We start from the raw sequence: 25,917 nt of genomic DNA on the forward strand, positions 1-25,917 counted from the left end.
CCGGCCCACTTGGTTGGCAGAGCCCCAGCTCACTGCCCAGCCAGCTTAGCAGGCATGAGACCTGTCTGAGCTGCAAGGGCAGAGCTGGAGCCCTGTGGCTGCCACCAGGCACGCTGGGGTGCCACACCAGCCATTCCCTTGGCCCCCTCCCAATGTGGGAAGAAGCAGGCATTTCCTGTTCCTGGCAGAATCAGGAAAGAGTGGAAGGACCTCCTTATAGCCACAGTATCAGCTACATTTATTGGGCACCTGTTCGGTACCAGTTCCTGTGCCAAACGCTGTCTATGCTGTCGCCTGCAATTCCCCTGGCCACTGTATGACGGTGGGCATTAATTATCCCCATTTTGCAAATGGGGAAACCAAGGCTCTGAGAAGTTGTCACTTGTCCAAGATCTCCCAGGCTGTCACATGACTGTCAGAGCCAAGGTTGACACTCAGGTCTGCTGCCCCGGAGGGATTGGAAAAACTCTTGGCCTCTTGAGCCCCTGCAGTTTCTAACAGCTGGTTAGAGTGCAGCCGGCTAGCCAGGCCCTGTCCTGGGTGCTGGTGACCCAAAGATGACACAAGGCATGGCTTGGCCTTCAAGAACTTCTGTCCAGGGGGAAGCTGGTCTTGTAAATACCTAAGCTTGAGATGTCTAGTCCAGCAGAGGAGCCGCACCTGTCTTGTCCCCAGTTGCATTCCCAGTGCCTAGCAGAATGCCCGATGAGAGGAGGGAGGGAGGGAGGGAGGGAGGGAGAAAAACTCCCAGAGCAGACAACGGCCCTTTATCTGTAGACAGCGTAAGGACCAGGCCAGCCTCCTCCCCCAGATCAGAGATTCAGATCCCACCTGGGCAGTACCCACTGTAGGTGACAATGCTGCCTCCTCCCCCGTGCCATCTTGCCAGCTCAAGAGGAGCCAGCTGTGCCTGCAGCTTTCAGAGCTGCTTCTCCACCCGGCCAGCCAGGTGGAAGCCCTGGGCCTCTGGGGCACGCTTCCCTGGACCAGCCTCAGCTCCACCCGCAGGAAAGGCCTGCCAGGATGTTCCGGGATGGTGCCCCGGGGGTGCCCTGGGCAGGGGGGCAGCGGAATGGGGCACTTGCTGTATGGCCGTTATTCATTAGGATCCTGTTTGGCTTCTTGTTTGAGGTTTATGACCCGCCTGCCTTCCAGGACCCAACAACTCATAAATTTAAAGTAGCTATGAAATTTCTGTTTCTCTGGGCCAGTCCGGCAGGGGCCTCTTAACAGAGCAGTTTTTATTCCCTTCACCGGCATCCTCTAAAAGTCTGCCTCCTCCATGTGGGGAGCTCGGGCCTCTGTCTGAACCCCCTGCCCTTTTGAAATAAATTAGAGTGGGATGGGGCGGGGGGGGGGGGCACTGACGTGTATTGCGTGCTTACGTGTGCCATGTGTTATCTCCCATCCTCAGAACAACCCTGGGAGGTAGGGACAGCCTTTATCTAAAGATCCCCCTTCTGCAGCTGAGGCTCAGAGGGGCTCTGCGATTTGGCCAAGGGTCCACAAACCTGAGGGCTGAAGGACGATGACGTAGATAAAGTGCCAGGTACAGGACTTGGCGCATCGTAAATGCCAACTGTTGTTATTAATATTGCCATCACTTTGAAAATGCTCTTAACTTTTTTAAAGTAAGTTGTTGCAAGAGTCACGCTTGGCTATTTTCTGTGACTTATTAGCCATGACCTCACACCCCTCACCTCATACTTCAACCCTGAAGGGTCTCAGAGTCCAGGGAAGCAAGACGCCCCACCTTGTGGCAATGATGGGGGGAGACAGGGAAGCTGTGCTCATGGCCACACACTTGGGAGACCCCCAGGGTGGAGGGCCAGGTGCGTGGACTTGGAGCCACACAGACCCGAGTTGAATCCCAGGCTGCACCAGCAAGGCATCCATGGTCTTGGCTTGAGTTCCACTTTACAGCTGTCTCTGAGACCCACAGAGCTGACAGCACTGGGTACCATTCTCTCTGTCTAGTTGATTGACAGGTTCGCAGCATCACTTTCTGAGTGTCCGACTTCTGATCTGTTTCCGGTCAGGTTCAAGGTCTCATTCCTTTCTGGATAGTTTGGGGACAGGGAACAGATGTTATGGGACAAACCCGTACATCCCTCAGTCTTTCCTAATTCTCCCAGAAACTCTTGGCTACAAACCTGTGCTGTTCCTAAGCTGCTTTCACACCCCTGAACCGCACGAGACCCCCCCTCTACTTGAATTTTCCTCGGCAGAGAAGTGTGTGGGGTATGGACGAGGAATCGCCTGCTTTCCTGGGTGATTTCTTGAGACTGTTCGCCTCGCTGTGCCCGTGTGTGTTCTCTCGCTCGGGACCACTGCGAGGTCTGCAGACACGGAAGAGCCCCTGGAACACAGAGGCGGATTGTCACCCAGTAGAGTTAAAAAGAGCAACAGGAACCATGGCGTGTGTGTGTGTGTGTGTGTGTGCCCTTTTAGAAAGGAGAGGAAGCCTTTCACAAGACAGTAAAAAGGACTCCACTTACCAGATTTCAATCAGGACTTTTGGCAGTGGCTGTTATATTTCTAACCTGGCCAGCGGGTTTGTTTCTCACTTTGAAACAGACCCAGAGCCCCGAAAGATGGGGACAGATTTCTCACAGGCAGGTCTCTTCCCAGGACAGCTTAGGGGCCGACCCCTCCCCCAATTCCAAACCACCCCCCAAGCGTGGCCGCCTCCCAGCCTGTGCCTGGCACGGGAGCAATGTGTGGCTCTCCCAGGGAGGCTGGCAGTGGCCCCACCGCTTGGCTCCGAAATCGGAACCATCTGGTGGAGTGAGGGAAGTCAGGACAGTGCCCAGAGAGAGGCAGCCCTCTCCTCGGTGGCAGCCCCATGCCAGCAGGGTTGCCAGGCACGGGGCAGGGGGCGGGGGAGACAGCTCCATGGAGAGGAAGATGCAGGCAAGCTGCCTTTGAAACTCAGCACATCCCTGAATTCACGTGGCTTCCTCCTTTCTCTTGCTTTCGTATGTGTTTCTTGTAGGGACTTCTGGGATTCATCGGTCTGGTCGGGGAGCCAGGAATCATGGGAGAAAAGGTAAGTTGTGTTGGGGGAAAGAGATCAACCAGTTGAGCTTGTGCTTTGAAATTTTAAAAAGATGAGGGGGTCCTTTGACCTGAGGATTTCAGACCTCTTTCCCCCAGCCTCTCCTCGCTTCCCTGGTGTTCTCATCCTCAAGGATCCATTGTCTCCTTTCCCAGCATCCTCTAGGGCTTCTGCCCGGCCCTCTGTGTGCAGCCCGCAGTGCGGTTAGGCGTCTGCATGAGAACCAGCCGATGCTCGTGGTCTGCCACTGCACAGGGTGGGCAGCAGAAGCGGGGGAAGGATTCATCTTTTTAAAAAAGGAGCACATTCCTTAGGCTGGCTTGTTAATCCCCGGCAGCTCTGTTCTATGGACCAGACAGCCGAAGCTCAAACTGGGGAGGGGGCTTGCTCAAAGTCATCCAGAGAGGAGGTGGCAGAGCTGGGATCTGAATTGGGTTCACTCCCCAAGCCCACCTTTGCCTCTCAGCCACTCTGCCTCAGGCTGGCTCCCAGCCCCCAGACAGCCTGTGGCTTCCCGTTTCCCGCCTGGCCCCGAGGGTCCCTGCGTTCCTTCCTTTGGGTTTATCTCATCCCCATCAGGCCCTCTGGGGGACCTGATATTCTTCCCATTGGAACGATGGAGAAGCTGAGGCCAGAGAGAGGGAGCATCTCCCCTAATCCAGCTTTCCGGGGTCCTCCTGGGCCTCTCTCCTCATGCCTCCCTGGGTCCCACACCCTCTGGCCACCCCCACCTTCTTCTCCTCCTCCTTCCACTCCTCCTCCTTCGTTACCTCTTCTTTTTGTAATTTATCTGTTCATTTCGAAGTAACTATAGAGTCACAAGAAGTTGCAAAAAATAGTACACAAAGGTTCCGTGTGCCTCTCCCCCTGATGCCCCAGGGGTGACACCTTCCACAACCACAGTGCGATAGCAGAGCCAACTGTGCCTTCCCTGGTTCCTCAAACGTCCGTGTCCCTCCTCACCTAGAAACTGTTGTCCACGCTGTTCCCTCGGCCAGGCACACTCTTCCCGCTCCCGCCCCCTCCACCCTCTTCGCATAGATGCCTCTCGATTATCCTTCAGCTCTCAGTCAAGCAAGACTTCCCTGCTGCACCCCTGCACCTGGGAGGTCAAATCCCCTGCTGAAAATGCCATAGCCCCGAGACCCCTCCCTCACTGCCCTCACCCCAGGGTGCGTCTGTTGTGCTCATTTGTCTCCATCTCCCACCACAGTCTGAGGGGCTTGCTCCGTGTGAGCAGGGTCTGCCTGTGTCTGCTCACCACTGTATCTTTAGGCTCTAGCATACCGTGCCCAGCACACAGCAGATCCTCAATTTATGTTTGCTGGCCGGGTGGATGCCAGAAACAGGGCCTCCCCAAAACAGAGCCAGGATTCAAAACCCAGGGCCCCTGCCTTCCGGCCGTAGCTCTGTCCGCTACACCTGCCGTCTCTGCTCAGTCTGTCTGGGCTGCTCAAGAGGGAATGAATGACACCTCTGATTCTCCAGCATCTTATCTAGGTTTGGGCAGGGGGTGGGGGGAATGAAAGAAATGGCTTCTATGGCTATCTCTGCCTCAGCAAGCCCTGCTCAGGGGATGCCAGGCCTAACGAGGACCACGTGACGTGGGCAGGGATCAAAGGGGACAATGTAATGAGCGCATCCTCAATCAGGACCATCCTTGCCCTAGAGAAGCCCACGGCATGGCATGCTGCAGTGGATGCTGAGGCCTCCCAGAACTTGCCAGGGGTCTTGGCGTGTGCTGGGTGGAATCCCAGACCTCCACCCTTCCCCTGTATCCGCCCTGGGTGATGTGGCCGTGAGCCGGGAGGGACTCTGTAGACCTTGGCCAAGTCCCTGCCCCTCTTTGGCCTCTGGAAGGCCTCTGCACCTGCCCCCAACAGAGCCAGTGCACCGCCCGCCGTGACCTCCCTGAATTGCTGTCTCCATCACAGGGTGACCGGGGCATGGTGGGACCCCCAGGCGTGCCCGGACCCAAGGGGTCAATGGTAAGGAGCAAGTCTGCCTCCCCTTGCCCTCTCCTGTCACAGCGCAGTGACAGCCCTGCTCTCCTGCCTCTGTATACCCCAGGCGTTCAGGATGACTTGTTCCTTCTCCCTCTGGGAGGCCTGGCTGCCGCCCTCGTGTCCCTGGGCTGGGGCTGAGCCAGCGAGGAGGGCCTGAAGGAGGAAGGCACCCCTCCCACAGCTGATTCCTTCTTTTTCTTCTGAGTAGGGTCATCCCGGAATGCCAGGTGGTGTTGGGACCCCCGGAGAGCCTGGACCCCCGGTAAGCATAGCTCTCATGTTCCCCGAGCTCAAAGCCACCATCGAGTATGGATGAGGGGTCCATGCCGCAGAGTCAGACAGACCTGGGTTTGAATCCTAGCTCGCCCACTCCCTGGCTCCATTGCCAGGGCAGAGCACTGAACTCTGAGCCTGAATTTTGCTCACCTGGAAAAGTGAGAAATAATTGTTGTCGTGATAGTGTGATTGCTCAGGTTAAGTGAAACCGTGCGGCTAATGTTCATTATCGAGTGATGTTCCTGCCACAGGGGCCCCTTCGTCTTCAGCACTATTATTTATTATTGCTTTGCTCATTCACTCGGGAATTACTGTGGGATGCGTGCCCAGGGCTGCTCTGGGAGCTTGGGAGGCAACCATCAGAAAGGCAGAAAGTCGTCCCTGCCCTGAGGAGCTTACATTCTGCATGGCGGGGGGAGAGAAGCCAATGAGTAAGTGGTGTCTGCTATGGGGAAAGCAGGGGAGAAGAAGAGAAATGCTGGGGACCAATGGGCTGAGGGTCAGAGCCGAGGATGCAGCGGTCCAGGGTTTCCTGTGATGACTGAGGATTCAGGGATATTCCTGAGCATCCCAGGGCAGGGAGCGATGGGGGAGGCAGGAGGGCCAGGGGAGGGGTGTGGCGGGGAGCACTCAGACTCAGGGGCCCCTTCCACTCCCCGAGGGTGACGTGGGGTCTGGAGCACGAGGGGCTTCTGCTGATGGAGAATATGGAGACGGGTAAGGGCACTCGCTTCAGCCGAGGCCGGGGCTCAGGGCCGGGAGCCCACTCGGGGGAGGCTGGGGGATGGGCTTCAGGCAGGTGAGAAGGGCGTAGGGGGAGGGGGACCAGCCCAGGCAGCGTCCCGGGGCGATGATGAGTTCAGGCTGCCCAGGTCCCTCCAGAGGCCAGACTGAGGGGCTCTCCGGGGTCCGATGAAGGAGGGAACGGGAGCTTTGATGGTCTGAACCCAAGGGACGCTCACACACACCAGCTCTCTGTGCCAACTAGGGAAGCAAGGCCAACCCGGTTCCCGAACTTTTCCTGCACCTACTGTGTGCAGGGCCTATGCTCCACCCTGGAGGTGCAAAAAGGATGAGATTGATCTGATCTTAGGAGTCTCGCTGTCTAGTGGGGTGCTGAGGTTAAACATCCTCTTGCTCATTAACAGACCTTCACTGAGTACCTACTACGTGCCAGGCAGTGGTAGGTGCTGAGGAGGGGTACCCAGGGCCAGCCCAGGGGTGAGAAGCCCGGACACAAGGAACCATCCTCCAAAGACAGAGGTGCCAGGTGCCAGGTGGCTCTGTCTGCCCCCCGCAATCCTTCTGATGCGGTGGAAAACTCCCAGAGCTCAGAGTCGGCATCAGAAGCCAGCACTCTGGGCTCCCCATGGTGTGTTTTTACCCCTGTCCATGAGGAGGAGGAAAAACCACATCTAGCCCGGGGCTGGAGGGGCTGGTTGGCTGGCTGAAGTGTCCAAGTGGAATCCGAGGGTCCCCGCCCACCCAGCCCGAAGGCCACCACCCTCCCCAGTGTCCCCAGGACCTGAGTCCTAGGGACCTGCAGCTGCTCCTGGAGTGATTTGAGCCCTCTAGAATCTTCCCAGCAATTCTAAGAGGCAGGGACTCTTCTTGTCCTCATTTTATAGACGATGAAACTGAGGCCCAAGAGTTTAAGTTGCTTGCCAGAGGGTGGGAGGCGCCCACAGGAGGGCCGAAGCCCAAGCGTGAGGATGCTAGGGTCTGTCATCAAATTCCTGCTCCCACGCCCCTGGACCTCGGCCTCCCTGGCCTCCGTCTGCCTCTCTGTCCAATGGGAGTAGAAAAGCCTGGAAAGGAGATCCTGGGACAAATTGGAAGGCCAGGGGGAGATGGGGAAACAGTGGGGACATCCAGGCCAGCCCATAGGAGGAAGGTGCTGGCTTCCTCTGATCCCCTTGCCTCTGTGGCCCCATTGACCTCCCGGCCCCATTCCCTCAGTGCTTCCATCTCTTCGGTGAGGTGGCTCAGACTGAGTGAAATATGACAGTCATTGAGGCTTTCACATCTCAAGTTTGCCGTGGACCCCCCATGGCTGCAATGTGGCCTGTCCCTCGGGTCTCTGGGGGACCCTTCCAGCCGCCAGCTGCCCCCAGCGCCCAGGATAGCACGGAGGTCCAGGAAACTACAGACTCAGACACACGTGAGACAAATCCTGGCTCTGCCACTTGCCAGCTGTGTGATGGTTGGCAACGTTCATAGCTTCTCTGAGCCTCAGTTTCCCCATCGGCAAGTCAGCATAATACTACCTGTATTAAGAGACGGTTGTGAGAAATAAATGAGACAGTGCATGATGTAACGCTCAGCAAACGCCCTGCGTAGACTAAGGGCTTAACGAATGGTCAGGATACTGTTTACTATTACTACTTGTTGGATACAATGACCTCTATTGTTAGTAAGACCATTACTATTAAAATGACGTTTCTGATGATGCTGTTCGCATCTGACGGGCATTCTCCCACCTTTCCAATCACTTTAACATCCATGTTCTGCTACATTCCTTGGCAGTCAGCCAAGATGACCGTCTCCATTATTTGGGGGAGGGGGCCCATCAGGTTCTGGGACCTCCAGTTTCCAACCGCCTTCCCCTCTGAGAGAGCTGACAGCTACCCTTTATGGAGGACCTTCTGGATCATTTCATCTTCCCAGCAACTCTGGGAGACAGGAACTCTTCTCGTGCCCATTTTATAGGTGTTGCAACTGAGGCCCAAAGAGGTTAAGTGGCTCACTGAAGGTCACAGAGTCGGGAAGCGGCAGAGGCATGATTTGAAGCTGGTTCCCTGGCGGCAGTCTGCTCTTTTAAGCACCTGCCCTGCTGCCTCTCGGTTGAGTCTGGGGCACGTGAAATTTCCCGTGCCATGTCGTGTGCCTTCTGCCGTCTGAGCGCCCTCTGTAAAATGGTCCGTTCTCACCCAATCTTTGTGTTCTCCCCCATCCTGGAGTCAGATCTGCCTTTTGATGGGGCCCAGCCCGGGTCCACACCCTGCTTGCTCTGCTGTCAAGGGGGCGGGTTGGGACCTGGCCACCCCACCCCCATCAGCCCTCCAGCAGTGCAACACCCCTCGAGGCTCCCGGGAGAGAGAAATGGGAGGAGCACACGGAGCCGGGCCTCTCCCTGCTCTTTGGGGAGGGGCTGAGGCTGCCTCCTCCTTGTCAGAGGAGCACGTGCCATCGGATGCTGGCCACTGAGTGGAGAGCCGTCCGAGTGTCCCGCCGCCATGGGGAAGGTGCTGCCTGCTGTGTGTGGCTGGGCTGGCATGGGGAGAGAAATCAGGCAGGCAGGCACCCCTTCCTCTCCTCAGCTTCTTTCTCTCCCTTTCCACCTTTCTGTCCTCTTCCATTGTCGTGTGTTCATGTTCTATCGTCGCATCCCTAAGTCCTTGTCCTGGGCGAGGGCTGAGGATTTGAGAACCAAGCCAGCCCTGGGATTTCTTTCCCTACCTCTCTGGCTCTCCCTGTGCCTCTCCTTTTCACTCCTTCATCACACAGAGTGGACTGCGCATCTTCCCTGGGCCAGGTCTGTCCTCTTCTCTTCGCCTCCCCCCGACCCCACTGCCTGTCCTGTCATCCGCTCCCCCTCCTTGACCCTCCCCCTACCTCCGGCTATGGTCTGGTCCTTTCCCCTCTTGCCTCTGGGCTCTTTCTGCCCTGGTCCGAGCCTTCTGGACAGCATGCAGGTGGGATTTGGGGTCAGGGTGGGGGACCGAACTTGGGTGGCCAGACTCTCCTTGCTGATGGAGGGGAAAAGGGGAAATGGGGCTTTGAGGAGGGTTTTGGCAGAACGTCATGGAGCTTCTCGTCGTTGATCTTGACATAAGGGGGGAAATGGCTCATCCATCCAGGGGAGCTTCTCCCCACTGCTGGGGCCCCAGACAAGGCTGAGGCCCATTCTCCTGGGACCCAGGGCGTGGACTCAAGGTTGTAGCTCGGCCAGCCCACTGGGCTCCGTCCTTCCATATGGGGGCTGCTGGGCTCGGGTGGGCTGTCCTGGCCCTCGGTGTTGCACTTGCCCTCTGAAAAGGGGGCTTCTCCAGACGCTTTCTCCTCCCCACAGGGTCCTCCAGGATCTCGAGGCCCTCCGGGAATGAGGGGAGCCAAGGGACGCCGGGTAAGTGGGGCCCAGCTCCCTGGGGGGCTGATGCTGGCAGGGGCCACCTGCCATAGAGACCACCTCCCGGTTGTTGTTCCGCCCGGCCCTGAGATCTGTCTCTCCTGCTACCAGGCAGGGTTCCCGGCTCATCCCAGACCTGCCCCTCAGTGTGGGACCATCTTTTCTAGCCCATTTCTGAGCACCAGGCCTTGCCACCCAGTGGGCACAGACGGACTCTGTGGTACCCGTGGTTGGTCCATTCATTTGTTGCTCCATTCATTCATTCAGCCACCATTTATTAGCACCCACTGGGTGCCAGCCACTGTCGGAGGCTCTGATGGGCATGCTCCCTGCCTGCCTCACGGCTCAGGCTAGAATGTCTGAGGGGCAGTGCGGGGCATTAGCATGATGATGGTGGAAGCACTGGCACCTCACCTGGACAGGGTACCAGGGAAGGCCTCAGGGAGAGGGTGATGTTGGAGCTGGTGACAGGGTCCAGGCAGAGGGAAAGCCAGAAGGTGAGAGATGATGTGGCACATATAGGGGTCCCCAGTTGTCCAACAGAGGGCCAGGGGAGAGGGATGAGACCAAAAATTAGTGAGTACCAAGCCAAACAGGGCCTCAAACACCACAGCTAAGTTGTGGGCCGTGCTCTGAGGGTAGTAGGGAGCTATAGAGGGTTTTAAGCCAGCGCTGTCCTGAGCTCAGTAGCCAGAGGTCATCACTAGTACTTACTATGTGCTGGGCACTGTCTGTCACATCCATTAACTCATTTAGTCTTCAACACAACCCTATAAAGTAGGTGCTGTTCTTATTTCCATTTTACAGACAAGGCACAGAGAGGTTACATTGCTTGCCTCAGGTTGCACAGCTAGAAAGCGGCAGAGCTGGGATTTGAACCCAGGGAATTCGGCTCTTTGGCACACTGAATGCAGCCTTATTTTCCATCACGCAGGGAGGGCTGCTGGAGTGGTTTCCTGCCCCCAGCTGGTGTACAGGTGCCGGGCTGTGCAGCCTTGTAAAAAAAGAAACAGGATGGCACCGGTGGAGCAGGCGGCCCAGGCCTGCTCTCCAAGCTGCACAGAGGGGATGTGTGATGGTTGTTCTCCCTTGGCTGAGTGTCAAGTGGTTTTACATTTTCCTCCGAACCAGATGTCCTGCGCCGTCGGCCTGGGAGCTGGGAGATTAAGAGGCATTCCTCTGGCTCATCGGGGCCCCTCCCGGGGCCGCGTCCTGGGCTGAGTGGGCCGAGCCCCATTGGCAGCCGGGTTCCACCGTGACCCTGGGCATGTTCCCTCCTGCCCCAGGAAACCAGAGTAGCTGGAGGGGGAGCACGTTGGCCCAGGCCCTGGCCCCCACCCCCCAGGTGGGAGCTCGGGCTCCCCTCGGCTCAGGGAGCTCCCCGCAGCCTCTCCACCACCCCTTCCCAGCCGCGACTCCAAGAATGTATCTCCTGCTTGAGGAAACCCAGGCTCCCGACCACATCAAAGTCTGGGGGCTGGGAGGGGAGCTTCGGGAACATGAGCCCCTCCCCCCTGCTGGGTTTGGCAGGAATACAAGACCTGTGGGATCTGCCCCCTGGGTCCCCTGCCTAACAGGCCACCCTTGGCCCCACTTCACAGATGGGGTGGCACCCACTGTGCCTGCGAAAGAGCTGAGTTCTGGGCAGGGCTCCTGTGCAGCTCCCAGCTGGCCCTGTGACCTTACCAAGGCCTTGCTGCTCTCTGGGCCTCAGTTTCCCCATATGTGCCATGAGGAATGGGCTTGGAGGTCTGCAAGGCCCTGCCAGCTTCTCTGCCTGTGTGCCGGGTGGGCCCCGCTGCTCCCCTCCCCCACCCTCTGCCCTGGGAAGAATGAGCACTAAGGGGTCAAAGCCAGGGACTGGATGGGGCCCCAGACCCTCGGCTCTTGGTAGAGCTGCTGACCAGGCTCTTGGTCCACGGGCCCCAGTTGAAAGAGTGGGGCTCTGGGGTCGGACAGGGAGCAAGTCTCAGCCTTCCCAGTTACCAGCTCTGCAACCTCAGGCCGGTTTCTTAACCTCTCTGAGGCTTGGTGGATGACATCAGGAGGAAGTCCTAAGGAGCCAGAATTTGAAGCCTAGTCGGCTGGATGCCCATTTTCTTCACGACTACCAGTCACTGTTTATCAGTGTGGGAGTGAGCTCCCCATCACAGGGGTATGCAGGTCAGGGCCTGGGGATCCTGCCAGGAAGGCTGCGTGCTGGGCCAGGGGTTGGAGAAGACGATGTCTAAATCCCTATCACGGAGCCTCCGCCGTCTCCCTCTGCCATCCACCTTGAGGGGGTTGTGACGATGGTGAGTCAAGCGTAACGGTGGACTCGGCTCCCGTGAGTGGGGCTCAGATCCCAGCAGACCCAGCCTCGGATTCCGGCCCCTCCTCTTTGACCTCGGGCAACTGACTTCCCCTCTCTGAGCCTCCAGTTTTTCTCTGTAAAATGGGTCAGCCATGGAACTGACCTCTTCGGATGGCCCTGGGGAGTCTATCTTCCTGCCACCTCCTCGCCCATGGGAAGCGGCTGCTAGGGCGGCCCGCAGGGTGCACGCAGCTCGTGTTCATTCCCCCTCATTCATCCATCCCTTTGTCACGAGAGCTGTGATTGGCTGGATTTTCTGTCCTGGGCCCCCTCCTGCCAAGCCCCAGCAGGCGGGGGCTGCAGACATCTTGCTGGGGAGTGGCTCCCAGGGCACAGACGTGCAGCTCTGATGGAAACCCAGGCCTGCCGCCGGGGTCGGGGTGGGGGGGCAGCCGTGTTCATTTGGAGAAGAAAGAGTCCGTACTGGGGGACCCACAGGACACAGGATGAGCTGCAGAGCGGCCCAGAGCAGGGGTGAGGGCGTGTGCACGGCCCTTAGCGGCCCTGGCTGCTCTCCCTGCACAGCGGAGCCGGGGAGGGAGGATGGCTGCGGCCCCATTCCCTCCTTCTCCCTCCAGACAGGAGAGCTTGATCTCGTCTCCCCCAAGCCAGCCCCAGCCTCTCCCTGAGCTCTGCGGTGCTCCCGGGGGATAACGGAGGCTCGCAGGTTAACAGGCATTTGGACGTTGTCTTCTCCCACACCCTGCCCCAGGGCCGAGCCTTCAGGGCAGGCTCCTGTAGGCCCTGATTTGCACACTCCCTATGATGGGGAGCTCACTCTCACACTGATTAACTGTAACAGGTAGTGCTGGGGAAAAAAATGGGCATCTGGCTGACTTGGGTTCAAATTCTGACTCCTCCGCTTGCTAGAGTGTGACCGTAGGCTGTCTCCTTATTTGTAAGATGAGGATAATAGCTTTCGCTATTATTGCTGCTGCTGCTGCTGTTACTATTTTTGTAGATCCCATGACCTTTCTCCCAGAAAGGCCTTGCTTCTAAGGAGAAACAGGGCACTGTGTGATTCAGGCCAAGCCCTCAACCCCTCTGGGCCTCCACTCCACTCCCCGAGCTGGCCCTTTCCAGGGAGGTTGATGCCTCAGCTGGAGACAGAGCCCAGGGGCCTGAAGCCATCCCTCAGGAGGGCCCAGAGGCCCACCGGTCAGCTCAGCCTCTGTCCTGGCTCCCATGACTCTGGATGACCCCTCCCCCCAATTGGGTTCCATCTCCACCAGGCCCCTGTCCATGAAGCAGAGGTGGTAAGTCTAACACATGGTCTGACAGGGCCCACCTGAGGCTGAGGCCCAGAGAGGGGAAGGGGCTTTCCTGGGGTCACACAGCAAGCTGGCAGCAGAACCGAGTCTTGCCCCCACGCCCTCTTATCCAACCTCATCTTGAGCCTGCAAACACTCTCTCCAGTTCTATGCCACATGCTGTATCCAAGCTGCCTATTCAGAGGAAGGGACTGAATCCAGACTGGCCAAGGGAGCCTGCAGACTGCTCTGGCAAACCCGGGCGTCACAGCGTGCTTCCTCCATGCCAGGCGCGGAGCTGCCACGTGCATCATCTCCTGCCTTGAGAGAGAGATTTCTTGTCCCCATTTGAGAGACGAGATAACTGAGGCTCAGTGAGGAGCAGTCATTGTCCCTGAGACACAGCATTTCCCGAGCGCCACTGTGCCCGGTGCTGGACCCCCCAGTGGGTCCTGGGCCCAGAGACACTGGGAACTACGACCCCCAGCTGAACCGCCCCCTGCAGCCCGTGGTCTCCTGTCCTGGGTTTATTTAATCAACAAGGCGCTATTTAAGGCTGCCGTGCAGAGTCGAAGCCCCGGGAGCCCCGGGTGACTGATCAGAGGAATTGTCACTTTTTCTGGCTCAGTTATTAATGGAAAGTTTCCTTGTTCAATTGTAAATGATTTCCCCATGTTCCGTTTTCTCATCCCTTTACCCCCTCCCCGCCAGGCGCTTCTCCAGCCCCCTTTTGCGGCTGGTCCCGGTGCTCCCTGGCTCAGTGGACCAACCTCCTTCATAGGACCCTCCGTCTCCCCAGCATGGCCTCTCCGATCCCATATAGAACAGAGACCACACTGTTCCCCACAGGGGCCTCTTCCAGGGGGCCCCTCCATCTGTGTCCCTGTGGGAGGCCCCATGGAGGGGACATATGGTGCAGTGGGTGGAACCCTGGGGGGGGATGCAGCTGCTAATGTGCTAAGCACTTAGACAAGTCGCTTTCCTGGGCTGGGCCTCAGTGTTCCCGTCTGTGGAGTGGCGGCAGGGAGTGCACTCCACCCGCCTCAGGGCCCTCCCAGCTCTCAAAGGAACACCGCTCCTGACTGGGGGGGGGGGGGGGGGGTCATCCCTGAGCCCAGAGCTCCAGGGAACAGCCGTCTCACCCCTGCCCCCTCCTCAGCTCAACTCTTCTGTGAGCTGGGCCAGATTACCTCCACACATCTGGCCGCACGCAGACCCCCCCAGGGCCTTCTGTCAGTTTCCCCCAAGGGCTGTGGTCCTTACCCCTGTTTCTGCCCCACGTGCTCTGGGAAGAGCATGTGACCGCAGAATCTGAAGGCCTGGCTCTGGGGACTTGGCCACACGTCTCTTGGCTCTGGCCCTCAGTTTCCACGTGTGTGAAATGGTTTGGCTGGCTGACCCCCCGCCAAGGTCACTTTAAACAGGCTTTCAATGCACCAGCAGCCCCATTCCGAATGGTAGGGCCTCCAGCTGAGTCCTCCATGCCGAGCCCCCGCAGAGCCATCTCAGCAGGCACGCTGCACGTGGGTGACCCACTCAGGGCGGGAGTGTGCAGAGGAGAGGGACACAGAGTCGGGGAGGAGAGAGCCCCAGGCTTGTGCAGGGGAAGGCCCAAGGCTCCAGGCAGCCCCGCCTTCCTGGTTCCCAGCCCAAGGGAGACCCCTGCTGTCCACTGCACTAGTCCCTTTTTCCTATTCCAGGGCCCCCGAGGACCAGATGGACCAGCTGGGGAGCAGGGGTCCAGGGGCCTGAAGGTACTGCCCCCACCTCCGGCCTGCCCTTCCTCTCGCCTCCCATGCTAGCTTGGGATCCCGCACCAGAAGTCACACCCTCGTCAGCAGCAGGCCCCTTGGGGACAGCAGGGTGTCCCGAGAGGCTGCAGGGCACTTCCTGAGAGCTCATCAGCGCTCCTCCTGGCCGAGCATGCAGACGGGAGGGGAGAGGGAGTCCTGAGACTGAAAGTGAGGGAGAGAGAGCTCGAGATGGAGAGAGAGCAGGAGGAAGCAAGAAAGAGAGGGGAGAGGGCGGAGGAATCACACCCAGCCTCTGGCCCCTTCCCTGGGACCCTCAGCCCCCTCCAGGGCCCCTGAGAGCTGAGCCGGCTCCTACCTCTATCGGAAACAAGGGATCCTTGGTTCCTGACCCTGAGCACCTGCTGACTGTGGGGAGCCACTCCCCCACTGCCCTAAGTCTTCCCACCTGCGCCCTGGGGAGAGGGGTGGGTGCCATGCTCCCGCTCCTGGTTCCCTGGATCTCCCGTGGGAGTGTGAGACCCCCGAAGGGTCCTCCCAAGTGCCCTCTGCCACCTCCCTGTGTCTTGCCTCCTGCAGGGCCCTCCAGGACCGCAGGGCAGACCGGGCCAGCCCGGGCAGCAGGTACGTCAGGCACGGCCACCAACCCCACCTCCGCCCCCTGCCTGGTGACATGGGCCCCTAACGAACCCCCTGTGCTTCCAGGGTACGGCTGGCGAGCGAGGGCACTCAGGCCCGCGAGGCTTTCCCGTGAGTAGCGGCGGTTCCTGAAATTCCCTGGGGCTTTTGGGGGAGCTGATACCCACTTTAGCCATCCTGCTGTGGAAACCCCGAAGTTCTGGGTGCCCACTCCCTGCACTGAAGACCCTCCAGCACATGTCTTCCCCCCTGGGACTCAGTTTCCCCATCCCTCACACGGCAGAGAGTGGGAGTGGGACGTTCCTACGCTGCAACCGCTTGACTGAGGCCCAGGGGACAGGCAGGGTGCAGAAGGCCATGGAGGGCCTCAGGTTGCCTTTGTTTGTCTCTGCAGGGCATCCCTGGTCCCTCGGGACCCCCAGGCACCAAGGGCCTCCCAGGAGAACCGGTAGGTGCCCTTTCCCTCCCTTGCTCACATCTTTGCCCCGGGCAGGGTCTCAGATGCGCCACCTTCCTGGGCGTGTGGGCCGTGTTGTCAGACAAGGAGAGAGGATGGAGGGAGACGGTGCTGAGGCTCCCCCGCCGTGACGGGACAGGCCTCTGGTGGTGGAGAGAGCACTGGACGGGGAGCTCAGCAGCTCTGCCTTTGAGTCTAAGCTCACCTGCCCTCCAGCCTCAGTTTTCTTGCCAGTAAAGTGGGAATAACTGTTCCTACCTTGCCCTCCTGCTGTGCAGAGGAAATGAGAAAATGCTTATAGAGTGCTTAGCACTGTGAAAAACAGAGGGAACCGCGTATTCAGGGAGGGGAGATAAGAATAAATGGACAAGCGGACCGGGAACTGCAGAGTCTAGCATGGCTGGAGGGGACAGAGCTGCAGGGGGAGGTCACAGGGGTCAGTCCCCCAGAGCCCTGGAGACAATTTGCTCTTTATCCCAAGGGCAATGGGAGCCATGGATGGGTTTGAAACAGAGGGGACTCCACAGAAGACCTCCCTGGAAGGATGGGTTTGGGGGACAGTCCCAGCGTCGGGGACCCCATGAAGAGGCTGTGGAGTGGTGCTGCTGGAGAGGAGAGGGCAGCAGCTCAGGGGGCTCAGAGGAGGAAGCCCGGATGGGGCAGGGGGAGGACAGGAGGTGCCTGCACCCCAGGACCCCGCCGCACTCCCACATCTTGGCGCCCAAAGGGATGCCCTCTTGAGCAATGGATTGACCAGGGGCAGGGCTGGGGGTTTCCAGAGGTAGATCTGAGCTGGAAGAGCATCCAAGCAGAGGGAACAGAGTGAGCGAGGCTCGAGAGCTGGCAGGTTTCTGAGCAGGGCAGGGCCCCACCGGGGTTTAGGGAAATGAAGAGAAGAGTGTGCAGATGGATTGGAGAGGATACGGGGTCGGAGGAGGACCCTCAGTGTGGCAGGGGGTGGGTGGGCTGCAGACTCCAGGATTTTGTGGGTCCTCACCCTCGCCCACCCCTCCAGATTGCATTATCGAGCCTCAGACCCCAAAGAGAGCCCAGGCTGGCTTCTCCCAACAGTCTGTGTGTCTGTCTGTCTTCCAGGGCCCTCAGGGACCCCAGGGGCTAATTGGCCCTCCAGGAGAGATGGGACCCAAGGTGAGTGCCGAGGGACCCTCGTTCGTCCCATGATGCTGCTGAGGATGCATCAGCGCCTCCCAGCCCTCCTCCTCCTGGGGGGTCCCTGTCCTGGTCCCAGGGAGGTGGTCACATTCTGTGAGCTACAGACTGGAGGCAGACACCCTGGCAGAGAGGGCAGGTCCACCCTAATGGCATAGGGTGAGGAGCTGGCTCCCAGATCCAGGGGCAGGGATGGGCTGCAGGGTGCCGGGACCCTCCTGGGGGTTGGCGCTGCCTCTTTTTCAGCACCAGGGAAAGCGGCAATCCCCCCACCCTCGCTGGGGCCTCCCCCCTGCACCAGGTTTGAGTACAGAGCCAGCCCTCCTGAGGTCGTGCAGCGAGGAGCTTGGCAGGGGCCTCAGACAACCGGGCCTTCTCCAGAGGAGAAAGCTGAGCCCCAGGGTTTATGCAAGGGCCGCAGCCATGCCAGCAGGGATAACTCAGCACCCCTCCCGCCCTTGTCATCCTGGCCCGGCTACAGAGAGAAGGGCTGGAACCCCTCAGCCCCGAACACAGCATCCGTTGGCTTCCTCCCCTGTTCTGATGTGAATCATGAAATTTTCCTCCCCGTGCTCGCCAAGGGACTCCTAATGTGGTGAACCACACTCATGGGGCGGGGACGGGCTCCGGCAGCCTCTGAGTAGCCCCGAGGCTCAGCAGCCTGGGCCCAACCACTCCCCTCCCAGCTCCCAGCTCCGAAAAGGCTGCAGCCTGCTCCCAGCTGGGTCTCTCCTGCTGTTTGACCTCAGGCATGTCCCTTGCCCTCTCTGAACCTGCCTCAGTTATCTCCTCCCTTAGAACCACGGGGGCCAGCCCCTGCTCCAGGAGGGACCAATGGCATTTTCTTGCAGGGGCCACCAGGTGCAGTGGGAGAACCGGGCCTTCCTGGGGAAGCTGGGATGAAGGTAAGGCGGGATGAAAGAAGAGAAAAATGACTTGTTGAAACCAGCTCCCAGCTGGCGGCCACGTCCTCCCCACGGAAGAGAAACGGGCCTTTCTTGTGCCCTGGATAATGGGTCCTCTGTGCTCCTGGCTGGGGAGCAGGGCTTGTCCATGGCCACATCGGAGGGCCCAGCCGATCCGAAGCCCCCGCCCCTGCCCCCTGCCCGGCAATGTTTTCTCTGGCACCCGCCCATCCTGGGGCGGTCCCACCTCCCGGCCTCCAGCGATACCATCGGCATTTCAGCCCCAGTGCCCCTCATTACCTGCTGGGAACAGGCACCCATTGATACCTGGGCTCTGAGAGCCCCTCCCTGCTCTGCTGTTGGCAGAGGACGCAGCTCCTGGAGCTGGGGAGCCATGCTGGTGGCCTGAGGGCTTCACTGAGGCAGGGGCCTGGGGGAGCCTTGGTGGGGCTTCAGGATTGAAGCCCACCACCCCCATCTCTGCCTGAGCCTCCCAGCATCCAGAGGGAGTTGGACCAGCCCTGGGACTCAGTCTCTGCTCAGTTCCAGCATCCTTTGCTCGAACAGTGCAGAAAATCACCCTGTATATGAGATGGAGAGAAGTGGGGTTGTCCCATTGGGGCGGGTCTGGGGGCTCCGAGCTCCACCTCCTCTTTGTGCCCCACCCCCCAGACACCAGCAATGGGGGAGGAAAGCTTGGAAATCCCTGTAGGAGAAAGACACATCCGAGCTGGTGGTGAGGGCCGGGCTGGCCCTACCCACCCCCATGCACTTGTGTTTGGCTTCTCCTAGGGGGACCTTGGGCCTCTGGGCACCCCTGGGGAGCAGGGCCTCATTGGGCAGCGGGTAAGTTGATGCAAATTCATTCTCCCTGGAAAAGCGTCCCCTGGGGTGTTCGGGTGGCGGCAGGGCTTTACTCAGCCTATCTGAGCCTCAGTTTCCCCAACTGCAGAAATGGACCATGAGTCTCTACAGCCTCGTCCAGCCTCTCCTGGGAGGCCAGCATCTCCACAGTGTAGGGAGCTCTTCAAAGAAGAGCATGCTGTGTCAAAGCGTTTGGGACTCACTGCGTGCCCAGTCTTCCCTCTTCCACGTTAGCAGTAGCTTTTTCAAGGCTCTGAGAAGGCCTGCAACCGAAGAAATCGGTTCCTTTTGGATTCATCCGGGGTCTCCAAACTTATTTGACCTCCGAGTGCTTTTATTGAAAAAATGCCTGTTATCATCCTTGAAACTGTTCTATGGAAGGTTATCTTCCTTTTGTCCAAAAGAAACCCTCACATCTTGTCTTCCTCTGAGAAGCTCTGGGAAGCCTGTGTCCACCTCTCTGTGCTCCGTGCCCGGTTTATACGGTCCCTGCTTGGACGTGGCTCCCTGAGTACAGGAACAGATGCTGAGCACCTCACAGATGGGGCCGAGAGTGAGGGGGCGTTTGTGTGGGGCTCAGTTCACAGGGCACTGGGCCCCCAACCCAAGTCCCCTCATTTCTCCTCTTTCCTTATTTCTGATGCCTCCTGCTACCCGCTTCCCAAAGCTAACAGAGACCCCACAGCTGAGCTCAGATATAGAATGAGGGGGAGGCCACAGGGCAGGAGAGGACGGCGTGGAGCCAGCAAGTCTTATGTGTCCATGAAGATGGATCAGTACTGTCTTCGTGGAGAGCCATGTTAAGAAGGATCCTGAGGCCCTATCAGGCACCGTAGGAAAGAGAATGACAGGCATTCGCTTGATGCCCTCTGTGTGCCAGGCACTTCTCTCAAGTCACTGGCAGCACAGCAGCGAGTACCAGAAGGCCTTGGCTTCATGGACCCGCATCCTAGTGGATCGATTAGTGATGTCTGCCATGGGCATGAGAGGGGCGGGATCTACACACGCCCGTCACGTCTTTGCCATCCCTGCATCTGATGACTTCTGAGGCCCCTTCCAGCTCAGATGCAGAACAGCTATGAATTCCAAAAGCAGAGAGAGACCCAGCCTTACATTGACGGCTGTTTGGAGAACCAAGGATTCCGGGGGCATCTCTGGAGCTGGAAGGGCGAGGAGAGAACCTGGCTGGGCTCAGATGGGGATTCAGGGTCTTGGTATTGCCCCTAAACTTACTGGCAAGAAGGTCTGAGGGCTCGCCCCGTGTCCAGGAATAGTATATCCTACGGCTGCCATTTGGGGGTGCTTCCACCATGCCCTCTGGGAACCCTTAAAGGAAGTGGGATCAGCCCCATTGTCAGATGAGAAAACAGACGCCCGCGAGGGCTCAGTGGTTTGCTTGTGGTCAACCCGCCAGTGAAGGCGAAGCCCAGTGGGGCTGTTGAGGTCTGTCTGATGGCAGAGCTGTTCTCAACCCCAGGCTGCACTGCTCCCCCCCGTCCTATCAGCCAACCTGGATGGCTCTGCGACCAGCACTTTTCACTTGTGACCTCATGTAGACCCTGCAGACAGAGCAGGCTGTGGCTTGGGGGTCTGCTCACCTCTCCTGCTCATTCATTAATTCAGCCCCTGTTTACTGGGCGCCCGCTGTGTGCCAGGTGCCCCGGGGCCCCACTGTCTGGAGATTGGGGTTTGGGGTCGTGCTCCAGGGAGGGGAGGAGGTCAAAGTGTGCTGGGACTCTCCCTGGTAATGTCTCCTTGTCCCCCCTTTCCAGGGAGAGCCAGGCCTCGAGGGTGACAGTGGCTCTGCGGGGCCCGACGGGCTGAAGGTGAGTGTCCCGTGCAGGGTCTGGGGAGGAGCGCTGTTCGCGAGCTGCCTTCTCCCTCTGTCCCCACTGCCCTCCCATCAGGACCTAAGTTTTATCCCAGAAACAGCGTGCTCCCATGAAGCTCTGCGAGCAGACCCCCGGCTCCCACTGAGAGCAGGGTGGGTGTGGTGAGCCCTGTCCAGTGCCCGCCCCCCACCCTGCTCACTGCTCCCGACCCTACTCAGGCGGGACCGGGGACCATCCCCCCCTGCCACGCCTCACTGCTGCCCTGTTCCTCGACACTGCGGCTTCTCCTGGCTAAGGTGGCACCTGACCACCCACTCTTTACCAGGCCGAGAGCCAGTGGCTTTGATAACTGTTATCTTCCAAACATCCTAAGAGATCAGGAAAATGATCATGACCACCCATGACCTATAAGCTGCTATTTATGGAGGACTAGTCACACACGTATAAGCCCTTTATATGGATCACGTCAATCAATGCTACAGGGTAATTTCTGTCTTTAGATGAGGAAATTGAGACTCAGAGAGGTTAAGCAACTTGCCCAGGGACACACAGCTAGTAATTGGCACAGCCGAGACCCGAGCCTTGGCTTGTTCTCTGCACCATGAGCCTATTCTAAAGGGAGAGAGACTGGGCTCAGAAGGAGGCAGAGGTGTGTTCATCCAGAGTCTATAGCTGTGAGCGGAGAATCCAAAACCCAAACGCAGGGCTCCCTGGCACCAAAGCATGTGGGCTGAACTCAGCCCTGCTGTGTCCCTTAGATGCATCTGTCGGCCACAGATGCTGGGAACTTAAGGGGGCACCAGGGCCCCCTTACCACGGGGCAGGTCGGCATCGCTTTTTGACTCACTAGCCCTGCCTTCAGCTCAGGCCTGTCCCTGGCCTCCATCCCTGGCCCAGCCCTGGACCTGTCCGTGGGCTTTCCCCAGGGCTGGCCTGTCACACATGTGAGTCGGCTCCCCGTCCCTTTGTCACCCGTTGACTCATGTGGCCTCAGAGAAGCACCCCTCTTCTCCAGGCCTCGATTCCCCATCCCCAGACCTCCAGCCCACTGCCCCGTCCCCACGGTTGCCCTGGGTCTGGGGATGCCTCTGTGACAGACCCCCCCACTGGCTCCCCGTCTGCCCCGTGGTTTCCTTGCAAGGGCGAGAGCGCCCCCTGTCTGCCATCGTCTGCCCTCTCGCCCCTCCACCCCTGCTGCATCCTGGGGTACAACCCCATCCTTTGCCGAGTGCCGGCCCGGATTGTGGCGACACTGGAGCACATTGTGGCTAGAATACCTCGTGTACTCGCCATGTACTTGCACCACCCGCCTTAAGAGCATTCCTTGAATTACCCCATTTAATCCTCCCAGAAACCCTATAAGCTAGATTCATCACCATCCCCACTGACAGGTGAGGAAACTGAGGCACCCTACGCAGCCACCCTTCTTCTCCTTGGAATCTTTGCTGATGGGGGACGGGAGGGGGTCTCCCAGGCTCGGGGGCATCCACAGTCCCTCCTGCTCCCTCGTCCCGGCCCCTCGGCCCTGGCTTCCTCCTCTTTCACCCCCTCTGAGGCCAGTGCCACCCGAGACCTTGGGCCGGAGGAGGGCGCAGGTGTGCAGCGTCTGCCCCAGTCCTCACAGGAATCCCAGGACAGAATCTGCTTTCTTTGTGGTGTGTGTCCAAGAATCACCTTCATGGTAAAAAACAACCTCTTGGACGTGCACAGCACTTTATAGTTTGGAGGGTGCTTCTGTGTCGATTATCGTTTTTGAGTTGGCTGACAACCCACTGAGGGTGACAAGGGTGGCCATGGCTCCTGGTGATAGCGCATCTTTCTCCAGGGCCCGGGGGGCCAGACGCTGCGCTGAGCTGTTTATGTGGATTCTGTCTTTCCATCCTCGCAGTGACCCTTTGTGCTATTTTACCAAGGAGGACACTTGCCCGGGGCCGCACAGCCATGGCGAGGGGGCAGCAAGACTTGAATTTAGGCGACGTGGCCCCTGGGGTGAGGGAGGTCTTGTCCTCTCAGCAAAAAACTGTGGAATTCAGAGAAACCAGAACCCCGGGGGCTTAGCCATGCTCTGCCGTTGACTTCTATGTGGTGTTGGGAAGTCTCCACCTCTCCGGGCCTCAGTTTCCCCATCTGTAGATTGAGAAGGGGGAGTTTGGCAATGTGTAAGGTGCTTCTGAGCGTTGGCAGTTGTCCTCGGATTCTGGGATTCTCTAGGACCGCCCCCCAACCCCGAGCCCATTCTGCAAGGGACCCATGAGGTTGCCCACCTACCGCGGCTGTGCAGGAGCCCAGGCTGTGGGGGGCTGGGCAGTCCCTGGAGCTGGAGCCCCTGCAGGGCCCAGGCTGGGACCCCTCGCTGAAACCCCAGCACAGCTGCCTGGAACAGATTGCCTGCCTCTGAGAGCTAGGAGCGCCAGAAGGGGAATCTTGGAGCCGGAGACCTCTGCAAGAGGGTCCTCAGGGCCAGCTCCCCGTCTCCAGGCCAGGCTACGCTTGGAATCTGAGAATCTCAGTGGGAAGGGACCCCAGAAACCAAGCTGTCTGACCCTTTCCTCGGGCACACATCTGCCCCATGCCTCAGCGGGGAGCCTCCTCCCTCATCTGTGTCATCCCCGGACCCCTCTCCACTGGGAAGTCCACCCGGGCTGAGCGGTCTCTGGCACCAGCCTCCCACCCCCAGAGCCCAGGCCCCAGCAGGACCGGCCTGCAGGATGTGCCCCCAGAGGTCCTGTCCCCAGACCCCGGCTGCACACCCTCTGCACCGTGCTGCCTCTCCTGGACGCACACCACTTTATCAGTGCCCTCGTAGGGCATGGTGCTGGGAAACAAAACTGGCAAAGATGTGCTCTGCTTTTCCAAGCCCGATCCCCCGCCCACCCTTCCTCCTACCTGTAACTTCATACCCTCTCCATGGGCCTCCCTGGACAGTCACAGCCCAGCCACCTGCAGACTGGCCACAGGGCCCACCAGGCCTGCCAGCCCTCACAGAGGCGGCCCTCTGATGGGCGCTGCCCTACTCCTCAGCGGCCCATGCTGCACCCCTCAACCTGCTCTGCCCAGGGGGCCAAGGGCGACAGCCTGTGCCCCCTCCTGGCACAGCCTACCGTGCCAGAGCATGGACGTGGCAAGTGCTGTGTAAGTGTCAGCTGCCATCGCTGGACAGGGAGTGTTCCGCAGTCAGTGGGAGTGAGAACCAGCCAGAGCAGACAGCAATGGGAGAACGTGCTCACAGTAGAGAAAGACATTTCAAAAAAAAGATGGGAGAGTGCCGTCCTATTGGGTGACGGCTTTAAAACTGTTTCCCGCTAACCAGCATCATTGATTTGCAACAGTTGTTTCACACTCTGAGCCTGGACACAGCAATTGAAACCAACGCCTGTTACTTACTATCATTGTTGCCAACTGTTTTTGTGTAAGCAAACATTGAAGATGCAACTCAGAAAAATGCAAAGAGTTCTCAGAGGCAGAAGTGGGTGAATTTTTTCCTTTATAAAAATGTCCTTCAGCTTCTTAAGACTCCTGTCCTCGCAATGTGTCTTTGTCGGGGAGAAATAGCCTGGTCCCCCAAACCTGCCCCCTTCCTGAGAGCTCCATGGGTGGGCGTGGTTGGGTCCTCTCTGCCCACTGAGCCACTCCCTCCCCGGCGCAGGCAGGGACACTAGAAACCGCCACGTGGGGGATGTTGCCTGTGCCAGCCCACCCTCTGGGCAGCTCGGAACCGACAGGAGAATCAGGAACTCGTCGGCTGTGGACATCCAAATGGAGCCCGAGGTTTGGGGCCTTGGAGGGACTTGGTGACTAATTTATTCTCTCTCTCTCTCCCCTTCTCATGCCCTTCCAACCCAGGGCGACAGGGGTGACCCCGGGCCTGATGGTGAACGTGGCGAGAAGGGCCAGGAGGGGCTGAAGGGTGAGGATGGGCCCCCCGGGCCCCCTGGCATCACTGGTATCCGGGTGAGTGTGCATGGCTGCGTGCCAGCGCTGGGGCTCTTGGGTGTGAATAATACTCAGGCTTCTTTAGGCCGTTAGATGGGAGGGTCTTCTACTGTGGTCCTTCCTCCACCCGGGAGTTTCCCAGAGAACCGAGCGGACCATGTCCCTCCCCGGCCCAGCCCTCCTGTGGCTCCCGAGCGCCCGCAGAATAACAGGACTGTCCTTAGCCCGGCTGCCGTGCTCTGCACACACCCGGCCCCTGCTTACCTCGCCCTCCGCAACCCTCACGGTCAGCCACACTGAGTGTACAGAAGGGGCGCTGGCTGATTCTCCGCCAGTAACTTGCTGTGTGACCTTTCCCCTGCCCTTGCCCTGTCTGGGTCGCGCCCTGGGCGTGCTGAAGGATTTAGAAGGAATGCGTGCTGAGATCACTTGAGTTCCAGCATTCCAGGAGCCTTTTCCTAGCGAGCTTTTAAGTGTCATGACTGTGAGATGGGCAGCACCATGTGGCAGACATGGCTCTGGACCCAGAGTCCAAAGGTTGAGTTCTGGCTCAAGCACCCGCTCTCAGTGTGACCTTGGTCAAATCCGTGCCTCTCTCTGAGCCTTGGTTTTCTCGTCTATAAAGAGTTGATGAAACATTGGATAGGGAAGCACTTTATAAAATGCACCAAAAATATAAAAGATGGTCTTTATGAATGTGGAGGAGGAAATGATTGGAGGCTGCTGGTGGTGGTGATGGTGCTGATGGTGGTGTTGGTGGTGGTGATGGTAGTGGTGATGGTGGTGGTGGTGATGGTGGAGATGGTGGTGATGGTGCTGGAGATGGTGGTGATGATGGTAATGATGATGATGGTGGAGATGGTGATGGTGATGGTGGTGATGGTAGTGATGATGCTGGTGGTGATGTTGACAATGGTGGTAATGGTGGAGATGGTGATGGTGATGATGGTAGAGATGGTGGTGATGATGATGGTGGAGATGGTCGTGGTGGTGGTGACAGTGATGGTGATGGTGATGATGGTGAGATGGTGGTGTTGATGATGGTGGTGGTGTTGGTGCTGGTGGTGGCAGTGGTGGTGACAGTGGCCATGGTGATGGGAATGATGTTGTTGGTAGCAGTGTTACTGTCCGTAGTTTGCGGTCACTCCCAATTCTCATATACTGGAACTAGAAGGAGGTTCCCTGGGGTTAGACTGAGTGTGTGTTGGGTGACGGAGGCCTGGATTTGAGTCTCTTTGTCATCAGGGCTGCAGAACAGTATCTCCCACTCTGTGGCCTGGAAACAGTGGAGTAT

The 25,917-nt window shown here is 58.7% G+C and overlaps 1 protein-coding gene across 9 annotated transcripts in view; it reads left to right on the forward strand.

The window, feature by feature from the left end:
* COL27A1 (collagen type XXVII alpha 1 chain) overlaps nt 1–25,917 on the forward strand; it is a 144,543-nt gene that overhangs the window by 83,351 nt on the left and 35,275 nt on the right. For 6 of the 9 annotated variants that reach the window (XR_006890740.1, XR_006890724.1, XR_006890723.1 and 3 more), the window contains 13 exons: nt 2,996–3,049; nt 4,993–5,046; nt 5,273–5,326; nt 9,413–9,466; nt 14,773–14,826; nt 15,403–15,447; nt 15,529–15,573; nt 15,857–15,910; nt 17,015–17,068; nt 17,941–17,994; nt 18,787–18,840; nt 20,631–20,684; nt 24,534–24,641. Coding sequence is in view for 6 of the 9 variants with exons in the window: in XM_046676692.1 (XP_046532648.1) it covers nt 2,996–3,049; nt 4,993–5,046; nt 5,273–5,326; nt 9,413–9,466; nt 14,773–14,826; nt 15,403–15,447; nt 15,529–15,573; nt 15,857–15,910; nt 17,015–17,068; nt 17,941–17,994; nt 18,787–18,840; nt 20,631–20,684; nt 24,534–24,641 (738 nt within the window). In the remaining 3 variants the exon portion in view is untranslated. The remainder of the gene's footprint in view (nt 1–2,995; nt 3,050–4,992; nt 5,047–5,272; nt 5,327–9,412; nt 9,467–14,772; nt 14,827–15,402; nt 15,448–15,528; nt 15,574–15,856; nt 15,911–17,014; nt 17,069–17,940; nt 17,995–18,786; nt 18,841–20,630; nt 20,685–24,533; nt 24,642–25,917) is intronic. The other 3 variants (XM_046676708.1, XM_046676720.1, XM_046676716.1) reach the window with 3 other exon arrangements.

This window comes from Equus quagga, chromosome 1 (assembly GCF_021613505.1).
Source record: "Equus quagga isolate Etosha38 chromosome 1, UCLA_HA_Equagga_1.0, whole genome shotgun sequence".
Taxonomy (NCBI): Eukaryota; Metazoa; Chordata; class Mammalia; order Perissodactyla; family Equidae; genus Equus; species Equus quagga.